The sequence below is a fragment of the Setaria viridis genome, chromosome 6, assembly GCF_005286985.2.
Source record: "Setaria viridis chromosome 6, Setaria_viridis_v4.0, whole genome shotgun sequence".
In the NCBI taxonomy this organism is placed as follows: domain Eukaryota; kingdom Viridiplantae; phylum Streptophyta; class Magnoliopsida; order Poales; family Poaceae; genus Setaria; species Setaria viridis.
The window spans coordinates 7433118-7449656 of NC_048268.2; the positions used below are offsets into that span (position 1 = coordinate 7433118).

General features: G+C 45.3%; 1 protein-coding gene across 1 annotated transcript; it reads right to left on the reverse strand.

Moving 5' to 3' along the window:
* Window positions 1-325: 325 nt before the first annotated feature.
* Window positions 326-5058, reverse strand: LOC117861391 (lysine histidine transporter 2). The gene is made up of 8 exons (XM_034744936.2): window positions 4899-5058; window positions 2484-2638; window positions 1967-2353; window positions 1458-1851; window positions 1154-1259; window positions 974-1065; window positions 731-799; window positions 326-615 (listed from the first exon to the last, which is right to left on the reverse strand). Exons 1-8 carry the CDS (start codon window positions 4935-4937, stop codon window positions 517-519), a joined length of 1341 nt encoding a protein of 446 aa, XP_034600827.1. The 5' UTR covers window positions 4938-5058; the 3' UTR covers window positions 326-516.
* Between the last annotated feature and the right edge of the window lie 11481 nt (window positions 5059-16539).

A 16539-nucleotide genomic window follows, 5' to 3' on the forward strand; every position in this document is an offset into this window, starting at 1 on the left:
GGATTTGAAAGGTCATGCCTTCTTGGAGTTACTGGCGGAGCTTTCCTTGTCTCTGTGTTAGGTGCTGCTTTCGCTAAGGATGTTGTGTTGCCGTGGCTTATATCGTGATTGAGTGAAGTTGTTTGTTGGTGGAGTTTTTATATTCAGTCGTAGTTTAGTTGTTGTAAGTTTTATGTTTCTTTTGTTGTCATCCCTACGGGTTGTTGTTTGTCCAGTCTGGATCTTCTTCTTTATTAATATAATCGATAGCTTTCCTGCTTGGTTCGTTTAAAAAAAAATTCCCCCTTATGCACAAACACACACAAGCCACGTTCACCCTGGAATATTCAGAAACAATACGGATGTATAATATAACAAAACCCAACATGTGCCGGAAACATTTTCCTTTATCTAAAAAACTAACCCAACATGTGGAACAACTTCCGGTACTAGGAACTTCCTTGGACCTTTTCTTTTTGGCACGAAAAAAACTCGTAGATGCTGTTTACAAGTCGGAAGACGATGGCTGGTAGTGGTTTACGAGTAGAATTTGTATGTCTTAGAATCCATTATTATTTGCCGAAGCCCTCCAATTGGCGATAGGATCATCAGAAGCACCCCAAGAATAATGCAGATCTGGTGAAAATGGAGAACGGATGTTTATTTATCATAGGATGAAAGGTTAAGCAGAGAGGCACTATATTGCAGAAAGAATGAAGATGTTGGATGAATGGATATTGTTAGTGCTTACCCAATTGGTGAACCATGAGAGACTGAACCTTCTGGGCTTGTAGATTGCGAGCCACATGATGCAGGGAAGCTGGCAGAAACAAGCAAAAGTCTTGTCAGCTCTCATTTTAGATTACTAGGACTACATTAATGTACAGCAGCGTTTGTTTTTGGAACACTGAATGTAGTTGCAAGTTAAGGTGTTGCAATGTGCAAGAACTAAAAGATGGAAATAAAATTGATAGATGGATCAATGGGAGCTTACGAAATATGTTGTCGGCGCGAAGGCAAATCCACCGAAGAAACCGAGCAACCCACCGAAGAAGGGGAAGGTGATGGCTATGAACATTGTGAAAGCTGCACAGGTTGGATTGTGTTAGTCCTTTTTGTTCAGTGTGAGGCACCAGTTTTGGTGAGAGGCGTTGATTTCAGAGAAGGGCATTACCAACATAGATGGTCCGTGCAATCAAACGCAATGTCAGGCCAGGAGGGAAATGCAGCTTCTTCACCAGCACAGTCTCCATCATGTCAAACACCGGCATTGCATAGATCTGCATCAAAAACATCCAGTTTTTGGTTTAGACCATGAGAATTTTACAAAAGTTGTAATGGCGAGATTAATGACAGTTTCGAACTTCCATTATATCCATCTTGATCAATTTTCAACATACTGATTCAAGGTTAGCAACACATTTTGATCCCCATGAATGTTAAAGCATAAGAAAAGGAACAGAGGTGGGGGTATGTACCTGGTAGCTCCCGATGACATGGATCACGACCATCATGTTGGCAAGGGCGATGAGCCACTTTGGATTGTTGAGGGTGATGAGGATGTTGTCATCCACTTTGTTGCCGAAAGCCCAATAGCCGATGAGCGCAACAGGGAAGTAGCAGAGTGCCACCACAATATAGGCGACGATAACTCCCTTCCACATAGGTTTCTTGGATGGCTGCTCTGGTGTCGATGGGATGGTGGCCTGGATCTCTAGAACAACATTGTGCCCAGCGTATGCGAATGCCACGTCGCCCAATGCGCCGAAGAAGCCAAACACCTTCCCCGGCGTCGTTGTTGCGCGCACGTGGTAGTCCACGTCTGGAAGCTTGCCCTTGTCCACCGATGCACCCCAAGCGATTGTGGAGTAACTGCCATGAGTGACCATGTCAGTGATCAATCGGGTTATACATGGGTTTTCAGAAAGTTACTGAATTTTCTACAGTGCAGTGGAGTTCCTGAGGCAACGACAGAGTGAAGTGGTACCTGAGCGACATGACGGCAGCGGCAAGGGAGACACCAGAGATGGAATTAAAGTTGGGGAGCTGGGAGAGCACAAAGTGGACAGAGGCAAAGATCATGATGAAGTAGGTGGTCTTGATGTCTTTGCATTTGCCGTCGCAGATCACATCGTGGAATTTCTTCAGTGATTTGCCTCCGGTGACCATGTACACAATGTTGACGCCCACCTCAACGATGAGCTGCTGCGGCACAACAATCCACAGCCCCAGCTTCTCGCCGAATGCATGCTGACCAAGCTCATGGTACCGGTCGAACCGCTTGCCCGGCACCATCTCATGCATCTCCACCATTTGCCAAAGCGTGTACAGAGTAATGACCCATGATATGATCAGCACTGCAATGCCAGGGCCCCTGCAAATTGTCAAGTTGATACATTAAGAGGAGAAGTCTTTTTGATTAAATCAAGAAGATTACTGAATTCATCAGCAAATAACTGATTGTGACTGCAATGGCAGCAAGATGGCACACACGTATGACGTACCAGCCAAGCTCAGACATGGCATACGGAAGGCTGAGCACGCCAGCGCCAACCATGGCGGTGACATTGTGAAAGGCAGAGTACCACCACTTGGCGTTCCTTGACGAGGTGATCGGAAGCCAGTCGTCAATCGCCTTCTCCTTTGCACTCCTCTCATCCTGCAAGTTTTTGCAGTTGTTGCTGTTAGCTGACATGGACATTGGAGATTCGACAAGCTGCAGATCTTGGTTGATCACACTCAAATAAAGCAGAAGGAAGAAACGATAGTACACAAGAATAAGGTGACAGGCAAGTAGATAGAACGATATTGCTAACAGAGATTTTTGACTATCCATACAAAGAATTTTCAATTTATTTAATACTTATTGATATATGAATAATCAATAATAGGAGCAATTTATTACATTTTCATTTTGCAGAACAGTAAGAGGTATGGATATTTTATAAGCTCTGTCTGAACAATCTGATGCGCAGGCCGGACCAATATTTCATCTCAGATAAAGCTTCCTCTATTAAAAAATTAAGTCCCCAACAGCAGACTGAGCGACAAATCAGTGCACGAATTTTCAACTCGAATAAAGTGCATCTTTGAAATTTGAACGTTGAGTGAGATCAACTACTACCGATTTTCTTTTATTCTGAGCAGTTGACTAGTCACATGGCCTAGTTGCCGAAGTCAAGATCATCAGATGCTTATCTGGCCACCTCATGACAAGATTTTAATTTTTTTTTCTATCAAGCAAGTTGCTAACTACTCCAGTACATTTGCATACAAAATCAGGTGCAAAAGTATCTTCTGAAGAAGACACGGATCAGGCAGGCTGAGATTACCAGGTTGCGTTTTAAACAAGACACCAAACCAAAGAGCTGCTTAACATCTTGCAAGTAGCACGCAATTTTTATATATAATAAACATCCTACTGACCAACTCCAAACCCGATACTTAACGCAACTTGTTCCTGGAGCTTGTGACCATCATGTAATATATTTGGGGTTATGTAGGTGTCGTGGCCATGACATGAATAATCAACATGCTTGACCCTCTCGGTAATGGGGATCATCTCTCGCCGATGCAGAGCGAGAGAGAGTTTAATACTGTACTCGAATCTGCACCCTATTGGACCCGTTAGAATTCCAAAGGAGGTGAAACACGCATCCCTGCCTCCCGAAGCTGGAATCTGAATGTGCGGTTTCCTATGAAATTCCTGCAAGAACCATACGGTTGCAACTTGCAATAACCAGGGCTGTAAACTGCAGCTTGCTTGAACGGTAAGCCAGAGAAAGGGACATATGAGTGACAAGGGATGGGCCATCTACCGTATTTGCAAACAAACTAGAAGGACAAGATATTTGGTTGGAAATTTCAAGGTGACAGCAATTGCTGGCCTTGGACGGACGCTACAGAAATGTACAGAGAGAAGCAACAGTGTACTGAAATTAGCACAAAGGGATCAAGGCCAGCGTGTGGACCATATGACAAGGACACCCAAACACTGAGACTGAAAGTCTATTGTTTACAGTTCATTCTCCGTTCAGTTTGTAAACTAAAATCGATTTCTGCGGAAACAGATAGCACAAACTGGAAAACAATTAAATTGCTGGAGAAAGACACTGCAGATAATTGATACGGAGTAAAATAGGGGAATTAATATTACAGCTCAAGAACAGAGAGGAAACAGCTAGTAATGTTTTTTTATAAAAGGATAAGGAGGAAATTCTGCAATTAAGGCAAAGTATCAGAATTCACGCCCATCCTATGAATCTGGTATTTAATAGATACTCCATGCGTGTTCTTTCTCCCGTCCTTTGTTTCTTTTTACAAAAGGGAAGAAGTGAAAAGAGGATGGAAAAAAAAGGCAATTTCACATGCATCAGCTGAGCAAGCATGGGCAGATGCTGTTCACTAGTGGAGCTATGTGATGTGGGGGCCTTCAATTGATGCCAGCGGAGGGATCCTCCATGCGAAAGGCGTCCAAAAAAACACTTTTTCCTCGCGTGAACTGCTGCAAAGGTATCTGAATCTAATCTGAGTGTCGCTGCCCCCCTTGATATGGCTCTTTTCCCATTTCATGGCATCCCAAACTCCCATGCTCCTCGCAACTCGACAGCTCTCGACCCTTTTTTTTTCTCTTTTTCTCTTTCTTGCTTCTCCGATCAAATTCAGAGACAACTCTAAAGTTTGAAAATGAAACTCCAAAAATATGAAATAAAGGTTCTACGCATAGCAAAAGGCTTCTAAGAAATGCTGTAAATTCAGGTCGTTGTTGTTATTTCGACAGATAAAGAAGGGTCGCCGGAAATGAAAGTGAAACGCCATGACCGGCATGGCGAGGTCAGGTTCACTGGTTCAGGAAACGAAGAGAGAGATATTTAGGGAGGGAGAGACGGTGCCGGCTGGTGGGAGTGGATGCAGGGTACCTTTGCAGGGGAGTAGCTCTCCGGCGCGTCCTTCGCCATGGCAGGCGTCAGGGCTGCCTCCTCGCCGTCAACAATGGAGGAATTCAGAGAGGTCGATAGGAGACCAGCAGAGGTGCAGGGGTCAGGGGAGACGAAACTGCCGGCCGGCTCGGCCTCCTTTATATCGCTGCGCCTCCAAAACTGTGAACGCCCCCGTGGGGGATGACCGTTGACTCCAGCGAGGCAACAGGTGTGGCCTGTGGGTGTGGGGAGCCGGACGTTTGGGTGCGCCGCAACTGGTTGGGGATTTCCAGGAAACTCTATTTGACAACGTCCGATCACGATCGGATGGTAAGGATGGGCCCCGGTCGGGGAGTCAACGTTAGGAGGAGCTAGTTTGGCCAGCTCAACAAAAAAAAAAACCTTGGAAAACGGGGTACGGACAGCGTTAATGATTGAGAAATGTACTGGGGCTTGCACTCCATAAAAGCATCACGTAGAATTCAAGAACCGTTTCCAATAAAACAGGTTGTACTACGTTTATTCTGATTCTCCATGGAGTAGAATTCAAGAGCTCTGAAAGTGACGCCTTGTACTTTTAGTCCTATACCCAGCCTAGCTTGCCGCGTCGTCCTCGACTGATGAGTATATGGCCGGCCGCTTCGATGGAGAGAACTGAGATATGGACAGATGGTTTCTTAGAAAAAGAAACATTGGGCAGCTGGATTTGTTCCCAGGCCTGCTTGCCCGGCCGGTCGTGTGCACAACTAAGGACAGAATTAGTCGCTGATGAGATGGCAAATATAACACGATTAATTTGTGCCCAACGACAGCAAGTGCTGCAGGAAACATTAGGAAATTGGGCAATGATGTTTATTGACGGGGAATTCGGGGTGGATTCCGGTGGTTGAATGTCCAGCATTTCCCAGGCTTGTCCTAATCAATTCAGGCAAAATTGTACAATGGGATCTTGGTTCGTTTTTACCCGTTCTTGTGCAAATTCAAGTCTGCTTTTTGTCAATTAATTTACGCTAAATTCTGACAATGCTTAGAAAGGTAAGTAGGAAAGACTAATTAGTGAAAAATCAGTTCTTATCTTTCTTTTTCAGAACAAAATAAAAAAAATGGGTAGTAGCCCTTATAGATTCCATCCATATACTCTGCCTCTCCTGTGTCTAGATGTGACATGTGACCGCAAGGAAAGAACATTTCAAGCCACATGTTTTATCTGATAGCTGTAGTTTACCATCACGTTCCAACACTATATATGCAAACCATTTCTCAGCGGCTTGCACAGAAATGCAAAGGACAAAAATGTACTACCGTTAGTACATACTAGACAGCGATCTCGGGCTAGCGAAGTGAGAACGTTGAGAACCTCTTTATTTCAGCACGCCGAACCTTGATGATGCCAGCTTTACGATTCTTTAGTTCAAATAGATGGTCTTTTAGTTTACAATTAGTTTTTGAGTCGTTTTTGTGTCTTTTTTTCTCAAACTTGTGGGTGTAGCAACATGCTACTACTTATAATAATAATAATAGTGGACCGATCTCTTCTTTGAGGAGGTTGAAGCCGGAATATTATCCATTATCTTAAAAAAATAGATATTACACAGCATGTGGCCATATTCACTGAATCATCCTACTACAATAATTCTGTTAGAGCCTCAAACTGATAAATGTCAGAGAACATTTACCATGTGATCTAACTACCAAGTACCAAAAATATTTCATAAATTTAGTTTTTTAATTGTTTTTTCCGATCAGACGGTGGACCGATGGGTACTTTTAAACCACTGTAAAAGAGCCCAGGAAAGAAAAGGACGATTCCTTAAAGATCTCATTTTTGGGCGACTTTTTATGTGCACTTAGTATACATGCATTAGGAGCATTGACAGCTAAGAAGAAGAAAAATGAAAATAGATTGAGGAGCATTGGAATAATGGCATGTGGTGATCATGGAGGCTATGCATAGAGAAAGAAAGTTGAATTTAGTTAGAAATTTCGTGTGAAAGCTATGGCAATATACACTACTACCAAAAAAAATTTGGGGCACGTGGATGAGGAGTTCCCTATGCCCCAAAAAGATAGCGACACACTATAGCAGCCAGTCTGGATCATGTATTGGGCCGTCCCTGAAAATCCCCTTGATTTCCAGCGGCCGACGGAAACATCATCCGCCCCTGTTAATCAGCATTTCCATGGGAATCGGTACCGACATTTGTTGATGGGGAATTATTCTTGTGGTTGCATCTCCAGCATTTCCCTGGTTTGTCCTGATCATTTCCGGCAAAACTGTACGATGGAATCTGGGATCATTTACTTCAAAAAGAAAAGGAATCTGGGTTCATTTTCACTTGTTCTTGTTAAATTCAGCTCTACTTTTTGTCGACTAAGAACCGGCGGTTATGCCTATTAAACACAATAAAAAAAATCCCGGCCGCATCCCACCGCTGCACCTCATCTGTGCTGGCCGCGCCTCTCTCACGACCTGCCGGCCTCGTCTCGTCCCAGCCGGCCACAGCTCCTCCGCTCGCCCCAGGATGCAACCGGGCGCAGCCACGTAGCAGAGAGGGAAGCAGAAGGATCCGGCTGTTGTTACCTAGGGAAGGGAGAGGAAGGAGATAAAGAGGGAAGAAGCCGCGCGCCATGTCACCACCCGCAGTGGCTCCCCGGGCGCCCGTGTTGCCGCCCACCGCAGCTCCCCTTCACCTGACGCTGATGCGCCGCGGCTCCCCCGTGCCCTCACGGGGCGTTGCGCCTCCTGGGCCCACTGGCCGCGGCTGCCGTTCCTCGTCCCACCGCCGCCTCTCACCAGCGGATCTATTCCGGTGAGGGGCGAGCAGAGAGGAGAGGGGTGGTGAGAGAGAGGGAGGACAGGGCGGCGGGAGGGAGAGAGAGAGAGGAGGGAGGAGAGGACGGCAGGAGGGAGGGAGGGAGAGAGGAGAGGCCGAGAGAGAGATGGCGGAGAGACTGAGAGACGGGGGCAGGGTGGGGAGGAAGGGGGGGGGTACGGGGTAGGCACGGGGGTGGGGGGACTGTAGGCTCCAAACGCGAGCTCTCTACTCAACTAAAGTTAATAAAAATTTTGGGTTCGCAATCACCACCGGCTCGTAATACAAACTGGTGATGATGATCACCGCCGGTTCTAATTTTCACCGTCGGATCATATAAAAACCCAACGGTGATAACTCATCACCGCCAATTCACCAAAAACTAGCTTTGATGGGCCAGCGGCCTCCTCTCTAGTAGTGATTAATGAAAATTGGTCCTTGTCTTTCTTTCAAAACAAATTAAAAAAGGGTAGTAGTCCTTATTGAGGGTACCAAAAAAAAAAGAACAACCAAACTGTGTCCCCCAATTTACATCTTTGGTATAGCTTCCCTCCATACTCTGCCTCTTTTGTGTATGGATGTGAAGGAAAGAACATTGCAAGCCACATCCTTATCTAATAGCTATAGTTTACCATTACCATTTCAACACTACATACGCAACCTTTTGGCAGCAAGGTTGCCCTGAAATGCAAAGGAAAAAAAAGTACTATCGTTACTAGACACTAGACAGCATGTGGCCATGTTCACTGAATCATCCTACTACAATAATGCGCTGTTAGATCCTCCAATTGATAAGTAACTGATCATGCAACCGGAATCTTCCAGTGGAGAAGTCCAATTATGGGACTATATGGATCGTAGGAAGTTTACAAGAAACAAATATATTACAAGAGTTATAAGTAGTAGAGGATCTTGTTACACAGGTCTCCGAGTCCGAGGCCAAGTCTAAAACCTATGTTCAATGTGAACGATAGAATTCCATGGTTTGTCCTCCTCTGCTTTTTGGGTGAATCGGAGACTCGGGAGTAGTTTGATTTAGCTGGTCACTTCATCAGTAGTGGCAAACAGAACTTCCAAGGCTATGGGAATACATGCCAGTCATCTACCTTTTTGTGTTGATGGAGTAGCTTTTGGCCATTGTGCTTGACCGTATGCATCCATTCCTTTGCACAAAAGAGGCCTAGGCAAGCTGAGATGAGATTCCTAGTGGGGTAATGCAGAGATCCCTTCTGATGGTGGAGCCCATCTGCTGGCTCTGATTCCATCATTTTTTTTTAACTAAACTGATTCCATCCATCATCCTCCACTCAACTACCAGAACTGAAAAGGTGAGTGAATCTATAAGACATTCTGTATCCCGTGTGAAAGGAATAATTAGAAGCCATAGTCCCATTCTTTCTGTTTCTTTTTCTATTTTGAGATCCTTTTTGGTTTTCTCACTTTCTTGGCATGTTGCGCTGCTGTTTACGTCACTCAAACATCATGGGTTAATCATCATGTCCAGTAGACCATTACATGGATACATGCTTAGCACGTCGATGGAATTTCTTGGAAATTTGCCATTATCATTTAGGTCATTTATTTTGCGGAAGACGGATCATGGGTGCAGCAAAAAATTTGTTTAGGTTAATCTGCTGGTGCGTGCTATGATCTATCATAATGTGTTGATCATCACGTATAGTACTCTATCCATTCAAAAATGCTTTCTAACAAAATATAACATTTATAGCCATAAATTTTGTAAAATTTAGCTGTGTCATTTTTATACACTAATTGTACTTATAATTTGGCTAATTACTGATCAGAATATATGAAGTTTGACTTTTCTTCACATAAAATATGTCATGCTTTTTCTAATAGATGAAATGGTATATGCTTAGAGCAACTCCATCAATGGCCCTCAAATTAAAGCTCCAAAGGTTAAATAGGGTTCTCTATTTTTTAAGATTATAAAAATATCTCCAACTCCAGCACTAGTCCCCATGACTAGAAGGCTCCCTAGAGACTGCTAGAAATGAAGGCTGGAGGGGATAATTTGGAGGCCTTCCTAAAATGGGGAGACTAATAGAGGGCTTGCTAGAGTGCGTTTTTTTTAACTTGGCTCTCTAAACTTGAGGTAACGGGCTGTTTGGAGGGTTGGCTGGAGTTGATGAAGATGAAACTTGTCGGAAATAATTAGCCATTTTACTTTAGATTTTTATATTGAGTCGTGGAGATAGATTTGGTTACACCTGTTCTAGAGCCACAAAAAATATACATTGCCGTATCATCTGGCTTCGAAAATTCTAAGACTTCTAGACTTGCAATCAAATTCAAACAAAAGCGGATAAATCATTGCCAGCTAGTAATTGAAAATGCATAATCATTATAATGTCGTAGCAAAGTACCATTTAATTTGTCTAATTATCTAGCCAAAGGATCCACAGCTCATTCCTCCAAATTATTATGACTAGCCATATCCTCTTAAAAAAAGATGATTCCTTAAAGATCTTATATTTGGACAACTTTTCATGTGCACTTAATATACATGCATTAGGAGCATTGACAGCCCTAGGAAGGAAAAAAATTGCAATAGATTGAGGAGCATTGGAAGAGAGAAATTTCGTGTGAAAGCTATGGCAAATATATGTGGCAACTGGCAGGCGTTCAAGCTGCCGTCCCTATTACTAAAGAACTCACCTTCCATCCAACATTTTTTTTCCCGATTATCTTTGGGCCCGGGTCAAAAATCCACCACCGACGGGGGCTCTTTAGTCCCGGTTGGTAATATCAACCGGGACTAAAGAGCCCCTTTAGTCCCAGTTGTAACGGGAAGTGGGACAAGGGAGCTTTTTATCCCGGTTAGTAATTTTTCCTCAGGTCCTTTAGTCTCCCCTCTTCCTCTCGCCACCTTATCTCCTCCTCTCACCTTCCTTGTCTTCTCTCCTCCTCTCCCCTCCTTATCTCATGCAGGGCCCTGAGCCGCACATCCTCCAGCAATGGGCGGCGGCCAGGCAGGTGGACGGAGGGCCAGTGGCGCAGGCGGGCGGCACGAGTGAGCGGCGGGTGGCCGGCGCGGACGGAGCGGCGCTGCCGCTGCACTGCCAGTTTTTTTATTTTTTTAACTTTTTAGTTCCGGTTGATATTACCAACCGGGACTAAAGGGGGCTAAAGAGGGGGACCTTTTATCCCGAATGATTAGTCCTGGTTGGTCCTTGGAGACATACGTGGCTTACCAACCGGGACTAATGGTGGGATTTCGAGTAGTGCCCTGTTCAGAATGTTTACTAGCAACTGGGCCATTTGGTCCATTGATATATGATCATGCAGGCGACTAACGGATGCAGTACAAGAACACTTTGTTAGATACTGTTATTTCTAAAGACTGTAGAAATAACCCTTGAAATGTGGACTTGTGGTCTGCATGTTGCAGGTTGCGTATAGGTGGAACAATCAGTGTCCTCCTGCATGTTGCGGCCAACCGCAGAACACCCAAAGTCAAGCAGGAGATGGAACAGAATTGTCTGCAAACAGATGCCTGATTGCAATAGGTGCAGCCACTTTTTTGACCTTGAAGACGTCCCATGTATTCAGTGCCTTGGATTTTTGCGCAGTAACTCGGCAGAAGTTCCAAATCCATGAACAAGCACGTCGTTGTTTCACGAATTTCTTTTTCAGCATGCAGCGCGCGGAGGGGGGGGGGGGGGGGGGGGGGGGGGGGGGGGGGGGGGGGGGGGGATGATTAGTGCCAATTTGTGCTCCCTGAGCTGGAGTAGATAACAAGCTCCAAATTTGCGTCCATGTCACTGTTTCACAAATTCCATCGAATTTTCAGCGCACAACATAAAAAAGAAAGAACAACTTGTGTTCACTGAGCTGGAGTAAATAGTAAACTGAAATGGGAACCAGGAAATAAATTTTTGGTCGCTTTCAGCGCCAGCACGTTGACTGACTGAGATTGAGAGCTGCAGGCAACTTGACTGGCTGTGAATCCCCCCAGATCGCGCGTGGCACACAGTTGCTGACTTTTCAGGGATGCATGAATCCCTCGCTAGCTCTGACCGATTCAGCATGCGCATTCTTCGCTCGTGCGCACTGAAACTGCAGCTTTCTCCTTGCTCAGCCTCTGATGATTGATGAACACTCCTGCTTGCGTGAAATGGGAAAAGACGTTTCAAAATAACAGAAAAATTAGCATTGAGAATGTTTTTAAGAATTAAAAATAGAAAACTAGGCAAAGGATGTAGAGAGGAGTGTTGCCAAGCTTCTCGCGATGAATCGGTTAGAACGTTGAACTCCGGGAGTCGTTGAAACTCCCGTCCCGACCCGGGTTCAAAACACAGCATCTTCTTAGAACAAAGCTAGACCCCCGTGGTCGAGGTTTTTTTTTTTTAAGTAGAGAGGAGTGTTGCATAAGCTTTTGCAGTTTGCATGATATGCTGAACAATGGCATTGCTGGCAAATGTGCAGACTAGAGGGGTGTGTGCTTTAGGTTCATGCATCTGAGAGCATGCATTTCCACCGGCTAAAATAAGGAATCACTTTGATTTCCTGGAATGTAGGGGAGAAAATCCATCAACATTTCCCACCAAGTGGATGCAGGCATTTGCATTTCTTTTTCCCTGTCCGCACATGCACGTCTGACCAAACGGCTGCAGTTCTTCGCGTGCAATTTGCAGTCGGCAGCATGATGCTGGACCTAGCTCATACATGCCTTGTTGATTGCCGTGCAGTGAAGGCTGCATCCCTGCTCTGCCATTTGAATATTTTTCTTTTGTGAGCAGCGTATCATGTCGTTGCATGCACACTGATAGCTGCTTTCACACAAGATAGTTTCAAGAGATATTGTTCGTATCTGCTTACTGCACTGACCGACAAACATGCTGAAGTTTAAGAAATCAAAAACCAGAGCCGTAAACAAGGATCGCTTGCTCTTTCTAACCACTGATCTCAGCAGCAGACGCAACTGGGGGGTAGGATATGCGTCCCAGTCCTCTGACCTAATTCCTTCACATTGTTCTTGTTCAGTTACGAAATGGACAAGTCTTTTGTATAAACCTCCCTGTCAATTCAGGTAGTCATCCGTACGTAACTTGAGCCGCAAAAGAAGAGCGACACACTAGCAGCAGAGCAGCAGGACAAATGGACAACCGCTGTTCTTCTGCACTCGTGTTCTCATGTACGTTGCCATCAGTTCATCTGGTTCTGGTCAACTCATCCTGCAATTTTCTATGCTTTCAGCAGAGTACAGAGGTTGCAAGGCATCCATCAACTGGCTTGTTAATTAGTGCTGACATTGGCCCAATCGGGAGGCGGTGTCGTAGCATATATCTTGCCCTGTCACAGATTGATGCAGGGGATGGTATAGAATAGATAAACCGCCAAAGCAAGGGGATCTTGCGCCTTGGTAGTAGGAGAAATTGGACAATTGGTGGCAAGTGGTGATGTCGCCGGGCGCGGACTCTTAGGAAGATCATCACGCACGCTATCCAATCGAATACACACACTTCACAAGTCAGCGAATCGGCAAATGCATTTTCATTGTGTCTGACCTTGTGTCCAAAGGTATCGTATCGCCCATTTGAATACAAGATGATGAGCTCATTTTCTTGGACGCTGAAGAAGAAATTCGGGCAGAAATTTCAAACACCCGCGAAGAAACTTGGAACAATATCCATAGTAAAATAAAAGGAGCGTAATAAGCTGTCGTGGATATACATAATAAGCCGTCGTTATCTGATGATGTTGGGAAGGAAGAATCGACGAACTCGGAGGCGCATGCCTGGGAAGAAGTTTCAGCCGACTTGCGCCGTTGCCACACGGGCACAGCCTCCCTGCATGAAAAACGAAACGAAGTGAATTGATTGATTTCACGCGGCATGGTCGTCGCTTGCCCCGCATGGATCGCCTCCTGCTGCCCTGTCGTCACGGACGGAGCTGTGGCCTGTGGGTGCCGCTGCTGCCTCGATTTGTTGCTTTCGGGGATCAAGTTCGTGGAAGAGGGGTGCGTCGTTAGTCAAGGGCCCGATCGAGATGCATGGACGGATGATCTGCCCATCTTGTACCTGTACTTTCGTGTATATGGCGCGTTGACCTGTGTGTTGCTGAAGGATCGGGACGGGCGACAAGAGTGGGGTGAATGGGAGTCTTTAAAAATTTTCTCCAAGAACAACATCTATGTCCCAAAACACCCAAGAAGCCTCTCTTCTTGCAATTGTCAAGATCACGTAGTCGTAGAAGACCTAGTGACCGTAGAAACGATGCTAGAAAAGTCTAGAAGCAATGCGGAAGCAAGGCAAAAGATCCAAGGCAAAATGAGACTTAGCACCTCGTCTGCCAGGATTTGTCAGATATTCCGGCACCCTACCATACTCCAGTGATGAGTCTATTGAATACTTCGGCACCCCATCGGATACTCCGGTACTTGATCTATCAGATATTCCGGCACATACTCCGATACTAGGACTATCGGATACTCCATCAAAAGGTTCACAACCTCTCGGGATTGAATTTATCGGAATTTCTAGCACCCTACCGGAAATTCTAGCACCTTTCAGCATAACATAAAACCCAGTCCGAAACTCCAGTCAACGCTCCAAAATCCATCCAAACAATCTCCAAATCACACAAAACTTTAACAATAGCTTCACACACATATGAAGAGTCTTTGCTTAAAAGATCTCCTTAAAAAGATCGAGACTTTACCATGGATTTTGTGGATTCGGGGAAACCAGAAAAAGAAAAGAGATGAAGAACTCAAGAACAACCTCAAAGATCTGATCTTGGAAGACCAATCAAACGTGATCCAAATCCTACAACATCATAGCCATAGCTGCACATACATGTGGGGAACCTTTGCCCAAAAGATCTTCACAAGAGGACCAAGTTTTCACCCTCGATTTCATTGATTTGGCCAAGAACACTTTGCATGGATTTGCTAGGGGATCATCCTAGATGTTCTTGCACATGTCCCATCATCGAGTTCCCCAAGAATTCCTCCCAAAAACACAGCCAAAATCGAGATCAAAAAAATCCTCCAAAAATAACTTCGAAAATAAGGAAAAAAAATAAATTTCATATCCGAGCACGAATTTGATCTTTGGATTACTTGACCAAATCCAATTACAAGCCACTTCTAGCAAAATCAAAGCTTTGGATGGTAAAAAGACATCTCTCTCCTCTTTCCCTACCAAAAACTCTCACACCACAAATAAGAAGCTCACCCCAAAGAGATTCAAGAGATATATATATATGTGGACCTGATGCCTTCACGATTTGAGTTTGTCTCGACGTAAGCTTCGCGCTAGTGTCACACATCCTCCGACTCGACGCCGTCCGGCCACACCGGACTCACCTCCCGGTTTTGAGGCCAAACCAGTCAAACCCTCTTGCACACCCTGCCAGGTGTGACTCACCCCCCATTTTGAGGCCAAACCAGTCAAACCCTTTTGCACACTCTGCACGCGTGACTCACCCCTGGTTTTGAGGTCAAATCGGTCAAACCCTCTTGCACACCCTGTAAGCATGACTCACCCCCAGTTTTGAGACCAAACCAGTCAAACCCTCCTGCTCGCTGCACACAACGTGACTCATCGATGCCGACAGTTGTCCAGCCTCCGCCAAGCCTTTGACACATCCAAGTCTTTTGCTCCCGCTCCCAGGTTGCCTACTCGACTCACCTCCGTCCCACTTGACTCGACCGACGCCGTCTTCATCCCAGTGTACTCTTGCTCTTTCGTGCACCATGTGGATCACTTATGATTCCGCCCGGACTCCTCGGATCGTTCGGTCCAAGCCTACTCGTATCCACCCTTCACAGGCCTCGGTATGAACCTTTCGCTTCACCACCTCATACCGTCAACTGTCATGTCGCATTCAACACCTGCGCATCACAAGTCAAGAGACACAATGTAAAACATATGTCTACACACACCACAACATAACACACACGACACAACACATCTGGTTAGCTGTTAGTATAATCACACACATATGAAATATGGACTCAACCGAAAAAGTCTCGACTCATCCGGTGAATCACTCATCATAAATAGATCAAGGCACATCTCAACTTGGTCTCTCACTCACATATTGATGATGCAGGCAGGGGATAAAATGGATGATGGATTAAAGAGAAGTGTTTCGATCGGTCGGAGAAACTGGAGGCAAGTGATGTCGCCTGCACGGACTCTGATGAGGACGAAGATCACGTACGCTATCCAATCGAGTGCAGACAGTGCAGTACAAGTCAACGAATCTGGAAGAGAGTTGTTTTTTATTTATTTATTTTTAAATGATGGAAGAGGCTTTGGGCCCTCGTGTCCAAAGACCCGTATCGCTCATCTGAATGCGCGCAGGATCATCGGCTCGGTTCCTTTTACGCTGAAGAAGAAGAAATTCAGGCAAGTTAACAATGCACCCGGCCGGAAGAGACTTCAGACGATATTCAGATGAGAGCAGAGTAAAACAGTGACGTCCTTTCAGCAACACTCATGGAGTCATGGGTATAACAATAAGCTGTAGTAGTACATCCTTATCAGTTCATGATCGGAAGGAAGAAACACCATGTCAGCATCCGTCGCCGGCGCCGGCATAGTGGTCGTGGGTGGGCAAGGGACGGCGACTCCTGCAGCAGGGAGTGATGGACTGGATGGTCTCCGGGGTTATCATATCCGTCCGATCGATCTCCCATCTCCCGAGTCAAGGGCTGGAGCGAGATGCATGGATGGAGGTGGAATGAGATCTTCTAACTTTACCTCCTCTAACTTTGAGTCATTAGATCCAAATGCAACGAGTTCTGTATGACGGTGACAGGTTAAAAGTTAGAGGATCTGTTTCCGATGGGGTGA